At 41.1% G+C, this 12933-nt stretch overlaps 1 protein-coding gene across 1 annotated transcript in view; it reads right to left on the bottom strand.

Moving 5' to 3' along the window:
* Positions 1-12683, bottom strand: part of SIDT1 (SID1 transmembrane family member 1) — a 234634-nt gene extending 221951 nt beyond the window's left edge. The window contains exons 1-2 of the mRNA XM_030203910.1: positions 12604-12683; positions 11409-12045 (exon numbers count right to left, since the gene is read on the bottom strand). Coding sequence (XP_030059770.1) covers positions 11409-11606 — 198 coding nt within the window. The 5' untranslated portion in view covers positions 11607-12045; positions 12604-12683. The remainder of the gene's footprint in view (positions 1-11408; positions 12046-12603) is intronic.
* Between the last annotated feature and the right edge of the window lie 250 nt (positions 12684-12933).

Here is a 12933-nt window from a genome sequence, read left to right as displayed (position 1 = left end):
GTTATTTTCAGGTTTTCCTCTTTCACTGTATTTATATTTGGTCATTTACTATTGTTATGCTGTTAACAAAATTGTAAGTTTGCTGTTAAACTCTACCTGCTATACACCACCTTGAGTGAATCTCTTTATAAAGGCGGTTAATAAATCCCAACAAACAAGTTTAAGGGTACCAAAAGTCCACTTACCAGATTGCTCCTTTACAGTCGCAGGACCATGTTCTTCCCTCCCACAACTGTGCTGCTCCCCTTCCCCAGCTGCACTACAGATTCAGAACCCGAGGCAAGGCGCTTTCTTTTTCTTGCAAGAAACAAAACTGCCTATTTCAAATTTAAAGCCTGTGGGGCAATGGAAGAAGAGGAGCAGTACAGTTGTGGGAGGGAAGAATGCGCTCCCACTGCAGGTGGAGCAGGTAGGAGGGAGCTGAGGAGAGAGGCAAAGGCATATGCAAGGGGGAGAATGCTAAGGAAGGAAAGAAATAGGCAGGATGGAAAAGACAAGTGAAATGAATGCCTCAAAATGGTGGAGGGAGGGGCTGAACAACAGATCTAAGGACAGAGACTCAAACTTAGCCATAGGCTCTAGGTTTGGGTGGAAGACCAGACTAAGGCTGGCTGAATATTGGGAGTGTATATGGGGATGTAAGGTTTGGGTGGGGTTCCGAGAGGGCAGAAAATAGGAAAGGGACACAGTTTAAAGGACCTGGAGAGTTTGAGAGGCAGTGAGCAGAGGTGGAAAGGGGTTGAATGGCAGGAAGTAACTGGGTCTGGTAAGAGGAAAGTAGATAAGGACGGTGGAAATAAAGAAGTAGAAAGTGGATGAAAGGAAGGAAGAGAGTTAGGAAGCTTGGGAAGGAGCTGAGACAGAGGTGAGAAATGGGAAGACTAGGGAAGTATGAGGAGAAAATAAAAGCTGGTAAGTAATGAAAGATGAAAAAAGGGAGACTGCAGACTAGAAAGGAGACAGAGGAGTTAAAAAAAAAAAAGAGAGAGAGAAAGATTAATGTCAAAGACAGATGTAAGGGAGACAGGGAAGAAGACAGGGAGCAGGAAGGAACAGAGATCCTAGAAAGTATTTATGAGAGACTAGCCAAGAGGAAATGATAAAGAGAAACCAGGACCAACCCAACTGGAAAAATAAAATGATCAGACAATACAGATGCCTTCTGGTGTGGGGTTATTCTTATGGTGTGAGCCCTGCTATCTGCACGGTTCATACTGCAAGACTGACTCCAAGATGGAGGCACAAATGCAAAAGTTGTCTCAGGGTGCCCCAACCCCTTGAGCCAGACCTGGCCTGCAAACTGCCTTCTCCCTGGGCTCAGAGTACAATTCTTAATTTGAAATTGACAATGCTCCAATAAAATGTTTTCACCACACCATTGACTTCTGGGACTTTTTTGATCACTTTTTTTTTTTTTGTGAACTGCAGAGGTTTGTTCTCCTTTGTGTTCCTAATGATCACTTATGTCACAGTGCATAAGAACATAAGAGTAGCTATAATGGGTCAGACCAATGGGCCATCTAGCCTAGTATGCTGCTTCCAAAAGTGGTCAATCCATATCAAAAGTACCTGGCAGACACCCAAATAGTAGCAACATTCCATGCTATTTATCCCAGGGCAAGCAGTGGCTTCCCTATGTCTCTATCAGTAGCAGATTACAGACTTTTCCTCCAGGAACTTGTCCAAACCTTTTTTAAACCCAGATACACTAACTGCTGTTACCACATCCTCTGGCAACGAGTTCCAGAGCTAAACTATTCTTTGAGTGAAAACATATTTCCTCCTATTTGTTTTAAAAGTTTTTCCATGTAACTTCATTGAGTTTCCTCTAGTCTTTGTGCTTTTACCCGTTTTACACCACTCAGGATTTTATGGACCTCAATCATATCTCCCCTCAGCCATCTCTTTTCCAAGCTGAAAAGCCCTAACCTCTTTAGTGTTTCCTCATGAGAGGAGCTCCATCCCCTTTATCATTTTGGTTGCTCATCTTTGATCCTTTTCTAATTCTGCTATTTCTTTTTTGAAATTATAGCAACCAGAATGGCACACAATACTCAAGGTGAGGACGCATCACAGAGCGATACAGAAGCATTATAATACTCTTGGTCTTATTTTGCACCCATTTCCTAATAATTCCTAGCATCCCATGCTTTTTTGGCCACCACTGCACACTAGGAAAAAGATTTCAGAGTATTGTCTGCATTGACGCCCAGGGGCAGAATGGCCATTCAGGCAACTGGGCACTGCCCAAGGGCCTAAAGGCTCTAGGGGGTCCAGAGGCTCTGCCTGGTTGCCCACTGCCACCGCACATTACAGTCTCCCTACCCCCAGCCTCAGTGAGCCCTCCCCTGGCCTATCTTGAAGGACCCTGGTGGTCTAGTGGCCTCTGCAGGGGCAGGAAAGAATCACTCTCTTTCCTGCTCACTGCCACCACTCTGCCTGGTGGCACCATGTTTTAAAAATGGCTGCCAAGACTGGCAAGACTACCATGGAAAGTCTCAGAAGCCATCTTGAAAACGTGGTGATGCTGGGCACAGTAGCGATAGTGGGCAGGAAAGAGTGGAGCTCGTTCCTGCTCCCGAAGAAGTCACTAGACCACCTGGACCCTTCAAGGTAGGTCCGGGGAGGGCCCACTTTGGCTCAGGGGTCTGTGGTAGGCAGACGCTGTAGTGTGCAGGAGGGGGTGGCGGTGCAGCGGTGAGGCAGTGTCCAGGGGGACCTCAATGGCCTTTACTGCCCCTGGTGATGCCTAGATCTCTTCTAGGGTGCTGACTCCTAAGGCAGACCCTAACATCAGGTAACTATGATTTTGATTATTCTTCCCAATGTGCATCACTTTCCATTTGTGCACATTAAAATTTCAACTACCATTTGGATGTCCAGTTTTCTAATTTCTACGGTCTTCTTGAAATTTTCACAGTCTGCATGTGTTTAACAACTTTGAATAGTTTTGCATCATCTGCAAATTTAATCACAACGCTTGTCGTTCCAATTTCCATATCATTTATAAACATTAAATAGCACTGGTTCCAGTACAAATTCCTGCAGAACGCCACTATTCACCCTCCTCCACAGAGTAAAATGGCCATTTAACCCCACCCTCTTTTCTGTCCAATAACCAATTCCTAATCCACAGAAGGAAATTGCGTCCTATCCCATGACTTTTTAATTTTCTCAGGAGTCTCTCATGAGGAACTTTGTCAAAAGCTTTCCGAAAATCTAGACACACTACATCAACTGGCTCACCTTTATCCACATGTTTATTCACAGCTTCATAGAAATGAAACAAATTAGTGAGGCAAGACTTCCCTTGGTTAAATCCGTGCTGATTCTGACATTAAACAATGTTTGTCTATGTGTTCCGTAATTTCAAAATCAAATCAATTTTTATTAAGAATTTTTTGAGTAAACATAAGAAATAAATTTAAACAAGTTGAAAATGAAATTGAAATCAGCATCAACATATTTGTCTATACATTATGATATAAGTAGAATTATACAGATAATCTGGATTGAAAAAAAATCTTAAAAGGTTTTCAAATTTTTAAATGTTTGTCAATGTAGGTTTTTTTTTTTTTTTACATATGACTCATTGATAGAAAATTCGCTTATATCACTGAATCTAAGAAAACATGCTAACTAGTATTGAAACAAGACCTCAGTGGTGCAACGTAATGGACTCAACTTATGCCATCAAGAATTAAACATAATTTTCTTCATTAGCCTTTAAAAATTGTAATTTTTCTTATTTAGGGCCCTGTTTACAAAGGCACGCTAGTGTTCTTTAGCGCATGCTGTGTAGACGCTCACAATATTCCTATGGGTGCTACACAGTTAGCGCACCTTTGTAAACAGCTTATTAATAAGTATTGCACTTATCTGTGTTGGCTTGGGGGCGACTTATCCAATATGAGTCATGTTTTGCAATCTGCTTTCTAAAAGACAAACTCCTCTCATTTAGCCAGATCCATCTTGTTGACAACTGCTTCTTCATCAAGAAGAGTTACAATTTTTAAAGACCAATGAAGAAAATGAGGTTTAATTCTTAATGGCATAAGTTTAGTCCATTAAGTTGGACCACTGAGGTCTTGCTTCATTACCAGTTAGCATGTTTTCTTAGATCCAGTGATACAAGCAACTTTGATATTATTAGTGATGGACATAATTTTGATTGCCATTGTTGGATCATTTATACAAAAAAAAGTAATACAGAGGAGTTCCACCAGAAAGAAAACCTACTACTACTACTACTTAGCATTTCTATAGCGCTACTAGATGTACGCAGCGCTGTACACTTGAAAACCTAAGGGGTCCTTTAACAATGGCACACTAGCGTTTTTAGCACACGCTAAAAATAAGCATGCACTAAATGTTAGTCACCCAGTGGCATAGCAAGGGCGGGGCAGTGGGGGCGGTCCACCCCGGGTGCCAGTGGGTGGGGGGGTGCTCCGTCTTCTGCCACCACCCTGCCTTTTTTTTTTTAAATCCATGCAGCCAGCAACGCAGGCAGCGCTTCGCGTCTGCCCTGCGTGCTGTGAAGGCAGAAAATCGTCTCGCTGGCATCGGACCTTCCCTTGCTGTGTCCCGCCCCCTTCTGAGGTAACTTCCTATTTCCTTAAGGGCGGGACACAGCGAGGGAAGGTTTGACGCCAGCGAGACGATTTTCTGCCTTCACAGCACGCAGGGCAGACGCGAAGCGCTGCCTGCATCGCTGGCTGCATGGATTTTAGAAAAAAGGCAAGGTGGTGGCAGAAGACGAGAGCTGTCGGCTCTCGACAGAGGGGGGGGGGCTCAGATGGGAGAAGGGGTCTGAAGCTGGAACTGGGGTCTGACAAGGGGGCAGGATGGAAAATGGGTCCATGCCTGGGGCAGGTGGGAGAATGGGTCTGGGGCTGAAAAGGGGGGGATGCAAGGCTGTGGTGGATGAAGGGGGCTGGAACTGGGGGCTGAAAAGGAGGGTAGTTGGGATAAGGGGGCTAGTACTGGAACTGGGGGCTGAAAAGGGGCAGGGGCTGAAACTGTGGGGACTGGGGGCTTTAAAGGGGACAAGGAGAAAAAGCTCGGGACTGGTGAGAGAAAAGGGAGAACTGGCTGGGGGCTGAAAAGAGAGGACAGAGAGAGAGGGGACAGACCCTGGATGGAAGGGGGGAGCGTGAGGGAGGGCAGACCCTGGATGGATGGGAGAGGGAGGGCAGACGGATTTAAGGGGCAGAGAGAAAGGGCAGATGTTGATGAAAGAGGGAGAGAGATGGCAGACTCGGGCAGATGGTGGATGGAAGGGGCAGGAATAGAGGGCAGATGTGGATGGAAGGGAGAGAGAGGGCAGACAGTGGATGGAAGGGACATTAGAGAGGGCAGACACTGGATGGCAGAGAGAGAGAGAGCGAAGACAGATGCTGGATGGAAGGAAGACAGTGAAAAGAAGATGAGGAAAGCAGAAAGCAGAGACAACTGTAAATAAAATATATATTTTTATTTTTTTGCTTTAGGATATAGTATTGTAGCTGTGTTAATAAATGTTTATAAATAGAACATGTAAATAAGGTAATCTTTTTAGTGGACTAATTTTAATACATTTTGACTTAACTTTCAGAGAACAAAACCCCCTTCCTCAGCTCAGGCTAGGATACTGTAACAGCACTATGCTGTATTGACCCGAGGAAGGAGATTTTGGCCTCTGGAAGCTAAATGTATTAGTCCAATAAAATGGTATTATTTTATTTTTTGTATTTATTTTATTTCTATTTGTTAATTTGTAAAGTGGTGATTGGTATTTGTTAGTTTTTTTCAAATTTACATCTGTTGTCTTTATATTTTGCACAGTACTAGGGGACATTTTCTATTTCTGTGGTGTTGCATTGTATGCAGAGTCTGGCATCGGGGGTTCAGTTTAATTTTTGTCTAAATAGAAAGTTTATGATTACTTATTCTATAGTGGATTAGGGTGTATCTGTGTTTGTGAAAAAGACATGGCTTTCGATTGGCATTAACTGTGCAGGATCGATGATCTGTACTAATCTGTCTGTTTTCGTTTTACAATAGGTGAATTGATGTTCTAGTGCTCACTGTAGTGTTTAAGATGCTTTCCTTTTCCTTGTGTGACTCATACAAATGACTGCTTATGGTATGGTAGAATTGCTCTATAGGTCCTGAGTGTTTTGTATTCTCGGTATGCCTAGTACTGGATTTGGGGGGGAGGGGTGTTAAAAAATGATCGGCCCCGGGTGTCAACTACCCTAGCTACGCCACTGTAGTCACCCATATATGTCTATAGACATCGCTAGCGTTTTGTGTGCGCTGATTAGCACGCCATAAAACTGCTATCATGCCTTTGTAAAAGGACCCCTAACTTTTTGACTATTTTTTCATTCAGTAAATATAGTTTTCAGAGCAATGGACATAAAGAAAGAGCATCATCCAAGCATAGAGAACGTAATATGATTTATAAGATAAATTGGTATTACTATGTAAAACTTGAGAAACGCGCTCCCAGACTGAGTAGTACAATAGTAAGGAAGGTATTTCCAGATCAAGAGATGCTCTGAGGTTTCACATATCCCTCTGTTAAAATGCTCCAGAAAAATGCCAATATTTTCTATTTTACTGCACATGGAAAATAGCTGCAAAGCCCAGGATGAGCTCTTATAACAAACACTTGCATCATTACTCCTAAGTTATTAAGTTCTTAAGACATAAAACTGGTTCAGCAAATCAAGATTTATATGTTTATCAGGTCAACACATGGGCCTGTGTCTTTGCAGGCCTGAGAAGAGAGCAGAGCATCTTAGAGCTGGTTAAGGGGTCCTTTTACTAAGGAGAGCTAATGGATTTTGCGCACACTAATGATTAGCAGGTGCTAAATAAGATACTATATTCCTCTGGTTGTCTTATTTAGCGCATGCAAATCGTTGTGTGCCTTAAATCTATTAGCACACCTTAGTAAAAGGACCCTTAAGTCAGTATAAAGGTATTACTTATTACTTGACCTTTTATTGCTAGGTATTCAAGTGGAGTAATATGGAGGGCAGTCTATAAGTGGGCAACGCTCTTTCCTACCACCAACACACCTTCATCAGTCTGCAGATGCACCTTATTACATAAATATATCATGTGTTCCAATGCTAGAACTACAGGGTCAGTGTATATTTGGAAGTGAACTATTTATTCTATGTTGTTTTGCAAGTGTTCACAGCCTTTTTCCATCAAAAAATGAAGTGATTTTAGGATTGAAGCAGAGAGAAGAGTCCTATTTACCCTGGACCAAAAAACATTCCACTGTTCAGCAGAAAGATGATGCTTAATATTTAATTCCCAGAGATTCTGTAATGTTATTAGATTAATATAATTTCTTTTCTAAGTAATTTATAAAATTTGGATACTGACTTACCAAGATGTAGAGCTTCTAACATTATTTTAAATAATTCAGGTGGTGAAGAAGAACATTTGTGAATGATTTTTTCACTTACAATATTAGAATGGAGTTGTAAAAATTGAAAGTACTGGGAAGAAGGATGGGAATATTTTTTATATAACATTTCAAAAGATCTAAATTAGTTTGTATCGATAATGTCTTTTAATGTATATATACCACATTTTATCCATATAGACCAATGAATAGCTTTATGACCAATACTAAACTGATTATCCCACAATGGTGCGTCAAATGATTTATTAATAGGATGGGAAAGAACTTTATCCAGCTAATGGATCACCATTAGGGTGTCATGTATAATATCAAAATGATCCAAAACATTTGACTTAATAGTGTCAAGCCTATACTTGAGTGGAATAGGTTTGTTAAGATTTTGTTCAATGTTAAGCCATACAGGAGGGGAATTTAATAACTATTCTCTAATTTTATTCTTTATAATTTGCCCATCATTGAAGTAAGGCTTCCCAGTCTGTAATTTCATGGATCACCCATGGAACCCTTAAAAAAGCTGGTGTTTCATCGGCCACTCTCCAATCTTTAGGTACTAGAGGTGATTTTAATGACAGATTATAGAATCACTAACAGTAGATCTGAAATTTCATGGTTGAATTCTTTCAGTACCCTGGGGTGCATACATTCCAGTCCAGGTGATTTACTGTTTGTAACAGGGTGTATATCCTGTCAAAGGGAATCTAACTTGCCAGTGCTTATGTTGCTTCTTATTCTCTTCATTCAGATCCTTTTTCCATTTTTTGAAGGATATCCTTTTGGTTCTATTAGCCTCTTTCACTTCACTTTTTAACCATGCAGGCTGTCATTTGCTCTTCTTTCAACCTTTGTTAATACATGGAATACATCTGATCTTGGCTTCCAAGATGGTATTTTTAAACAGCACTCATGCCCAATTTAAAGTCCTAACCTTTGCAGCCAATCCTTTTAGCTTCTTTTTAATCATTTTCTTCATTTTATCACAGTCGCCCTTTCGAAAATTAAATGTTGCCACAGTAGATTTCCTTAGTGACTTCATTTCAGATATCAGCTCAAATCTGATCATGTTACGATCACTGTTTCCCAATGTGCCCAACAGTTACCTCTCGTATTATGCCCTGCATTCTACTAAGGACTAAATCTAAAATAGCTCCCCCAGTCCCCCTCTTGTCGGTTCCTGGACCAGTTGCTCCAAGAAGTAGTCATTTATTACATTTAGGAATTTTACCTCCTTGGCATTCCCTGATGTAATATTTATCCAGTCAATAATCAGGTAATTGAAATCAGCTATTATAGTGTTGCCCAATTTGCCAGCTTTCCTAATTTCTATAAACATTTTTCACATCTATCTGTTCTTTCTGTCCTTGCGGGTGGTAGTACAGCCCTACCAATAAATTCCTTCCCTCCACACATAGAATTTCTATCCATAAGTATTCCACACTGCTGTCTGTTTTATGTAGAATGCTTGACACAATTCCCTCATTAACATATAGATTATGCTCCTGAATAAAAACACCCCAACCCACACAAACATCTTGAGCAAACTTTTATTTAAATAAACTGCAGCCTCCTACTTCTATCACTGGAGATCTTAGAGCGAGTTCAGAAGATAAATTGAAAACCACAGTGAGACAGATGCTATCTAGGACATCATGTTCTCTTGATGAGAATCCTGGCAGAAAGACTGATCAGGAAGCAATCTCTGGGCCCTCCTGCTAAAGAGAACATGTTCTGGAGGAAATGTCTCTGGTCACTCAAGTGTTTAGTTCAGGTCTGTGGAAGTATCATACCAAAAACACCTGGCATCCAGTTACTGGTTCATATGCATGCACTTTAGATTTGATTACTCATCTTTCCAAAGCTGAGCTCAAGCCAAGTCACATAAAAAGTACATTGGGTATTTCTGTGCCCAAAAGAATTTACAGTAGGTACAAAAAAATCTTTATTATAGGGTTTCAACCTAAAGAAAACATCCAACACAGGCTATAAAATAATAATTAACAATCAAAATTACATATATAAAACCCTACAATAAAGATGTATTTGTACCTACTACTGATTTGCTTCGCTTGTTTCCACATTGGAGTTTGTGGATCACCTGCTTTGTTGTTTTTGGGATCAAGAGGATTTACAGTCTAAAGTTTTGTACCTGAGGAAATGGAGGATCTAGTTATTTGCCCAAGGTTAAAAGAAGTGCCAGAAGAAGAAATCCACTACTCTGACCACCAGGTTACTCCTCTTTTCAGCAAATCTACACTCTCAGCCAGCCTTACCATTGAGCAGCTGCCTGGCTTTTTGGCCCCTACAAACTTATGCAAATGAGGCCCTGCATCCTCAGAAAATGGCAGACAACCAGAGCTGATGATGTGAAGCAAGTGACTCAAAGCAGGTTTGCTGCCCATAAAGAACTTGAAGACTGTCCATTGAACATAAAGGTAGATCTACCAATCACCAGTGAAGTAAGTAATAATGATAGCATGTATATTCAAGGATTTTGTTGCATGGCCCAGGTTCACAATAAGACAAGAGGGAATTAGGAATAGGAGAACAGAGATGTTTTGACTTGTGTGAAATTGTATTTTAAGGAGAAAGTAAACAAAAGGCTATAAAACTATTAATTTTAAACTAAGTAGTATTCAGCTAGGTAAACAGTGATTCATTGGTCCCTCCTATCATTACTCATCTCCTCTACACTCACAGCAATACAGTTTTTACCTTCTACTCTTACTAATTATTTCTATAGTACTATTAAAAGTACCAGTGCTATACATATTAAATGCAGGCACTTTCTCTGTCCCTGGAGGCTACCTGGGGTAATTTATTTAGATTTTGCTCACACCTTTTTCAGTAGTAGCTCAATGTGAGTTACATTCAGGTACTCTGGATATTTCTCTATCCCAGGAGGGCTCACAATCTAAGTTTGTGCCTGAGGCAATGGAGGGTTAAGTGACTTGCCCAAGGTCACAAGGAGCAGCAGTGAGATTTTAACTGGCCACCTCTGGATTGCAAGACCAGTGCTCTAACCACTAGTGGAGAGTTAAGTGACTTGCCCAAAGTCATAAGAAGCTACAGTGGGACTTGAACCCAGGTTACCAGGATCAAAGCCAGCTGCACTAACCATTAGGCTACTCCTCCATTCCAAGCATCCCCCCCCCCCCCCCCATATAAATGAGGAGGAATGATAACAGCTTAGTTCAAAGCTAGCCTGATTCAGCTACTGAGGGGAGTTTACCAAAGCTGGCCTAATTAAACTGGAAAGCCCACACCATAGAAGAAGATGGCTCCACTCCTATAGCATCTTTATGAATTCATGAAAAGCTAGGAGGCATTCTAAAGGAACTGCTACATTTTAAAAATCTATTGTCTTAATAGAAGAGAGACAGACCACAGATTAGCAAAACAGAAACACAGAGGTCCTTTTACTAAGGCGTGTAGGTGCCCATATGCGTACAACCTGCGTCAAATTAGAACTTCTGCCTGGCTACTACGTTCCCCGGGAGGCAATTCTAATTTTTACATGCGTCCAATACATATGGCAGAAAATATTTTTTATTTTTTACCACGTGGCACTTACCAGGCAGTAATCGGCAGTGTAAGTGTGCTGACGATTACTGCCTGGTTAACACGTGAGACCTTACTGCTAAGACAATGAAGGGTGGTAAGATCTCAGGCCCAAAATGGATGTGCGCCAATTTTTTTTTTTGCACATCCATTTTTGGCCCAAAAAAGGGCCTTTTTTGCAGACACGCTGGAAAATGGACCCGCACGCGTCCAATACACGCACCTGTGTCCAATACACGCGCCTATACCAACACAGGCCATTTTTTGGCATGCCTTAGTAAAAGGGCCCCACAGTTAAGTAATGTTCTTGTCTCTTGTAATTTGATGAAGATACCTAAACAAAAACACCAACCCAAATACACCAGAATAGGTAAAAAGATGGTTGATGGCACCTGGTCTTTTTCAAATCACATAAAGAACCTCTTACCTGGCTTGGCCTGTTAGTATAGTTGAAGGAATATATATGTTCTGTATTTCTAGCCACCTGCCCAGTGTATAGCGTTCCAAACTCAGCTCCTATGGATGCAGTGGGTCTGTTTCCAGCCACCGAAATGCCCAAGTCCAAAGCTTGTATCAAGTGCAGTTTCCAGAGCAGGGACATTACGATCCCTAGAAACTTATACATAATGATTGTAGCTCCAGCAGTTCCCCGGCTCCCTTGACCACAAACAAGTGTCTCGCGACCCTAGATACAATGCGGGGAATGCCTTCCCTATTAACTACGAGGTGAGACTTAATACAGTATGCTGTGCAGTTCACGCACTGGCTGCTGAAATACTGATAAAGGCTGGGATTTTCTCTCCCATTTTCCTGGTGTACAGTTGTACTGCTGTCTATTCCGCTTCATTACGGAGAATGAGGACTCACTTGCAAAGGCTTGCTCACTTTGTTTTTTTTTCTTTAAAATGCTCACCGGGTGAGAATAAATAGATTAGAAGTGTAATGTAATATACGTGCATTCATCCTGAGCTGGGTAGTCGATGAAAGCATAGATCATAATGTTACTCAATCCAGAATCAATTTTGCAGAGCAATGCAGGGTTTAAATCCACCAGTGAATATTCCCTAAGAAGACAAAAAAAATGTATATATATAAAGAGAACTTGAATAAAACAAACGAGCTTTTAAGTCATACCAGAAGTCTATTACTATTTTGTTTCAAATAGTATTTAATGCCTTATTTAAAGCTGTGCAAAATGATTTTGATCTTCAACACTCAGGATGGTAAGGAATGGTGCCCAATACTCCCTCAACACCATGTCTGAATCTCAATCGTGTGAAATACAAGCTCAAGCAGCATTTCTCCACTTCCCCCTCCCCCGGCTAAAACAATCACCAAACCGAAGATGGAATAAATCAGGTTATTCCCGTTTTAACATACAAGAAAAACTACATTTCAAATATGAATTCTGCGCTAAAATATATTAAAACTGAAGGCAGCGGTTGCATTTTCTTTCTGGTTGTGCATACAACACACGGCAAATTTCCCTTGAGTTTACTTACTCATGACACATTAGCAATATTTTCACTTAATATAAGCTTACTCGTTTTAAATTAGCCAGCACTATAACTTCTGACCAACGATTTGGTTTGTTTTATTAAGAAAATAATTCAATGATTCACCTTTTCTGTCTAAATCTCTCCTCTGTCATACCAATAAGATTCTTATGTCGCTAGTTGCTTATCATCCAAAAAGCTTCAGGGCACACAGAAGGCGATCGTGTTATTCCGCTCTCACTTTACCCCGCCTACTTGAATAGTGAGGCGGGGTAAAAAGGCTACCTTTCAACTGATTGGGTGCAGCCGAAGTCTATGAATTAGAGAAGCATTTGTGATGGTTAATCCGGTTACACTAGAGTGAGCTCATTTGTTTAAAAGGAAAGTATGGTTTTAGGGTCAGGTGCAATGGAATGGAGGAATACTTTTACGCTTCAGTACAGGTAAATGTACGCC

This window comes from Microcaecilia unicolor, chromosome 5, assembly GCF_901765095.1.
Source record: "Microcaecilia unicolor chromosome 5, aMicUni1.1, whole genome shotgun sequence".
Lineage (NCBI taxonomy): Eukaryota > Metazoa > Chordata > Amphibia > Gymnophiona > Siphonopidae > Microcaecilia > Microcaecilia unicolor.
Note: the sequence above shows the minus strand (reverse complement) of the source record. Positions and strands in the feature narration are given on the sequence as shown.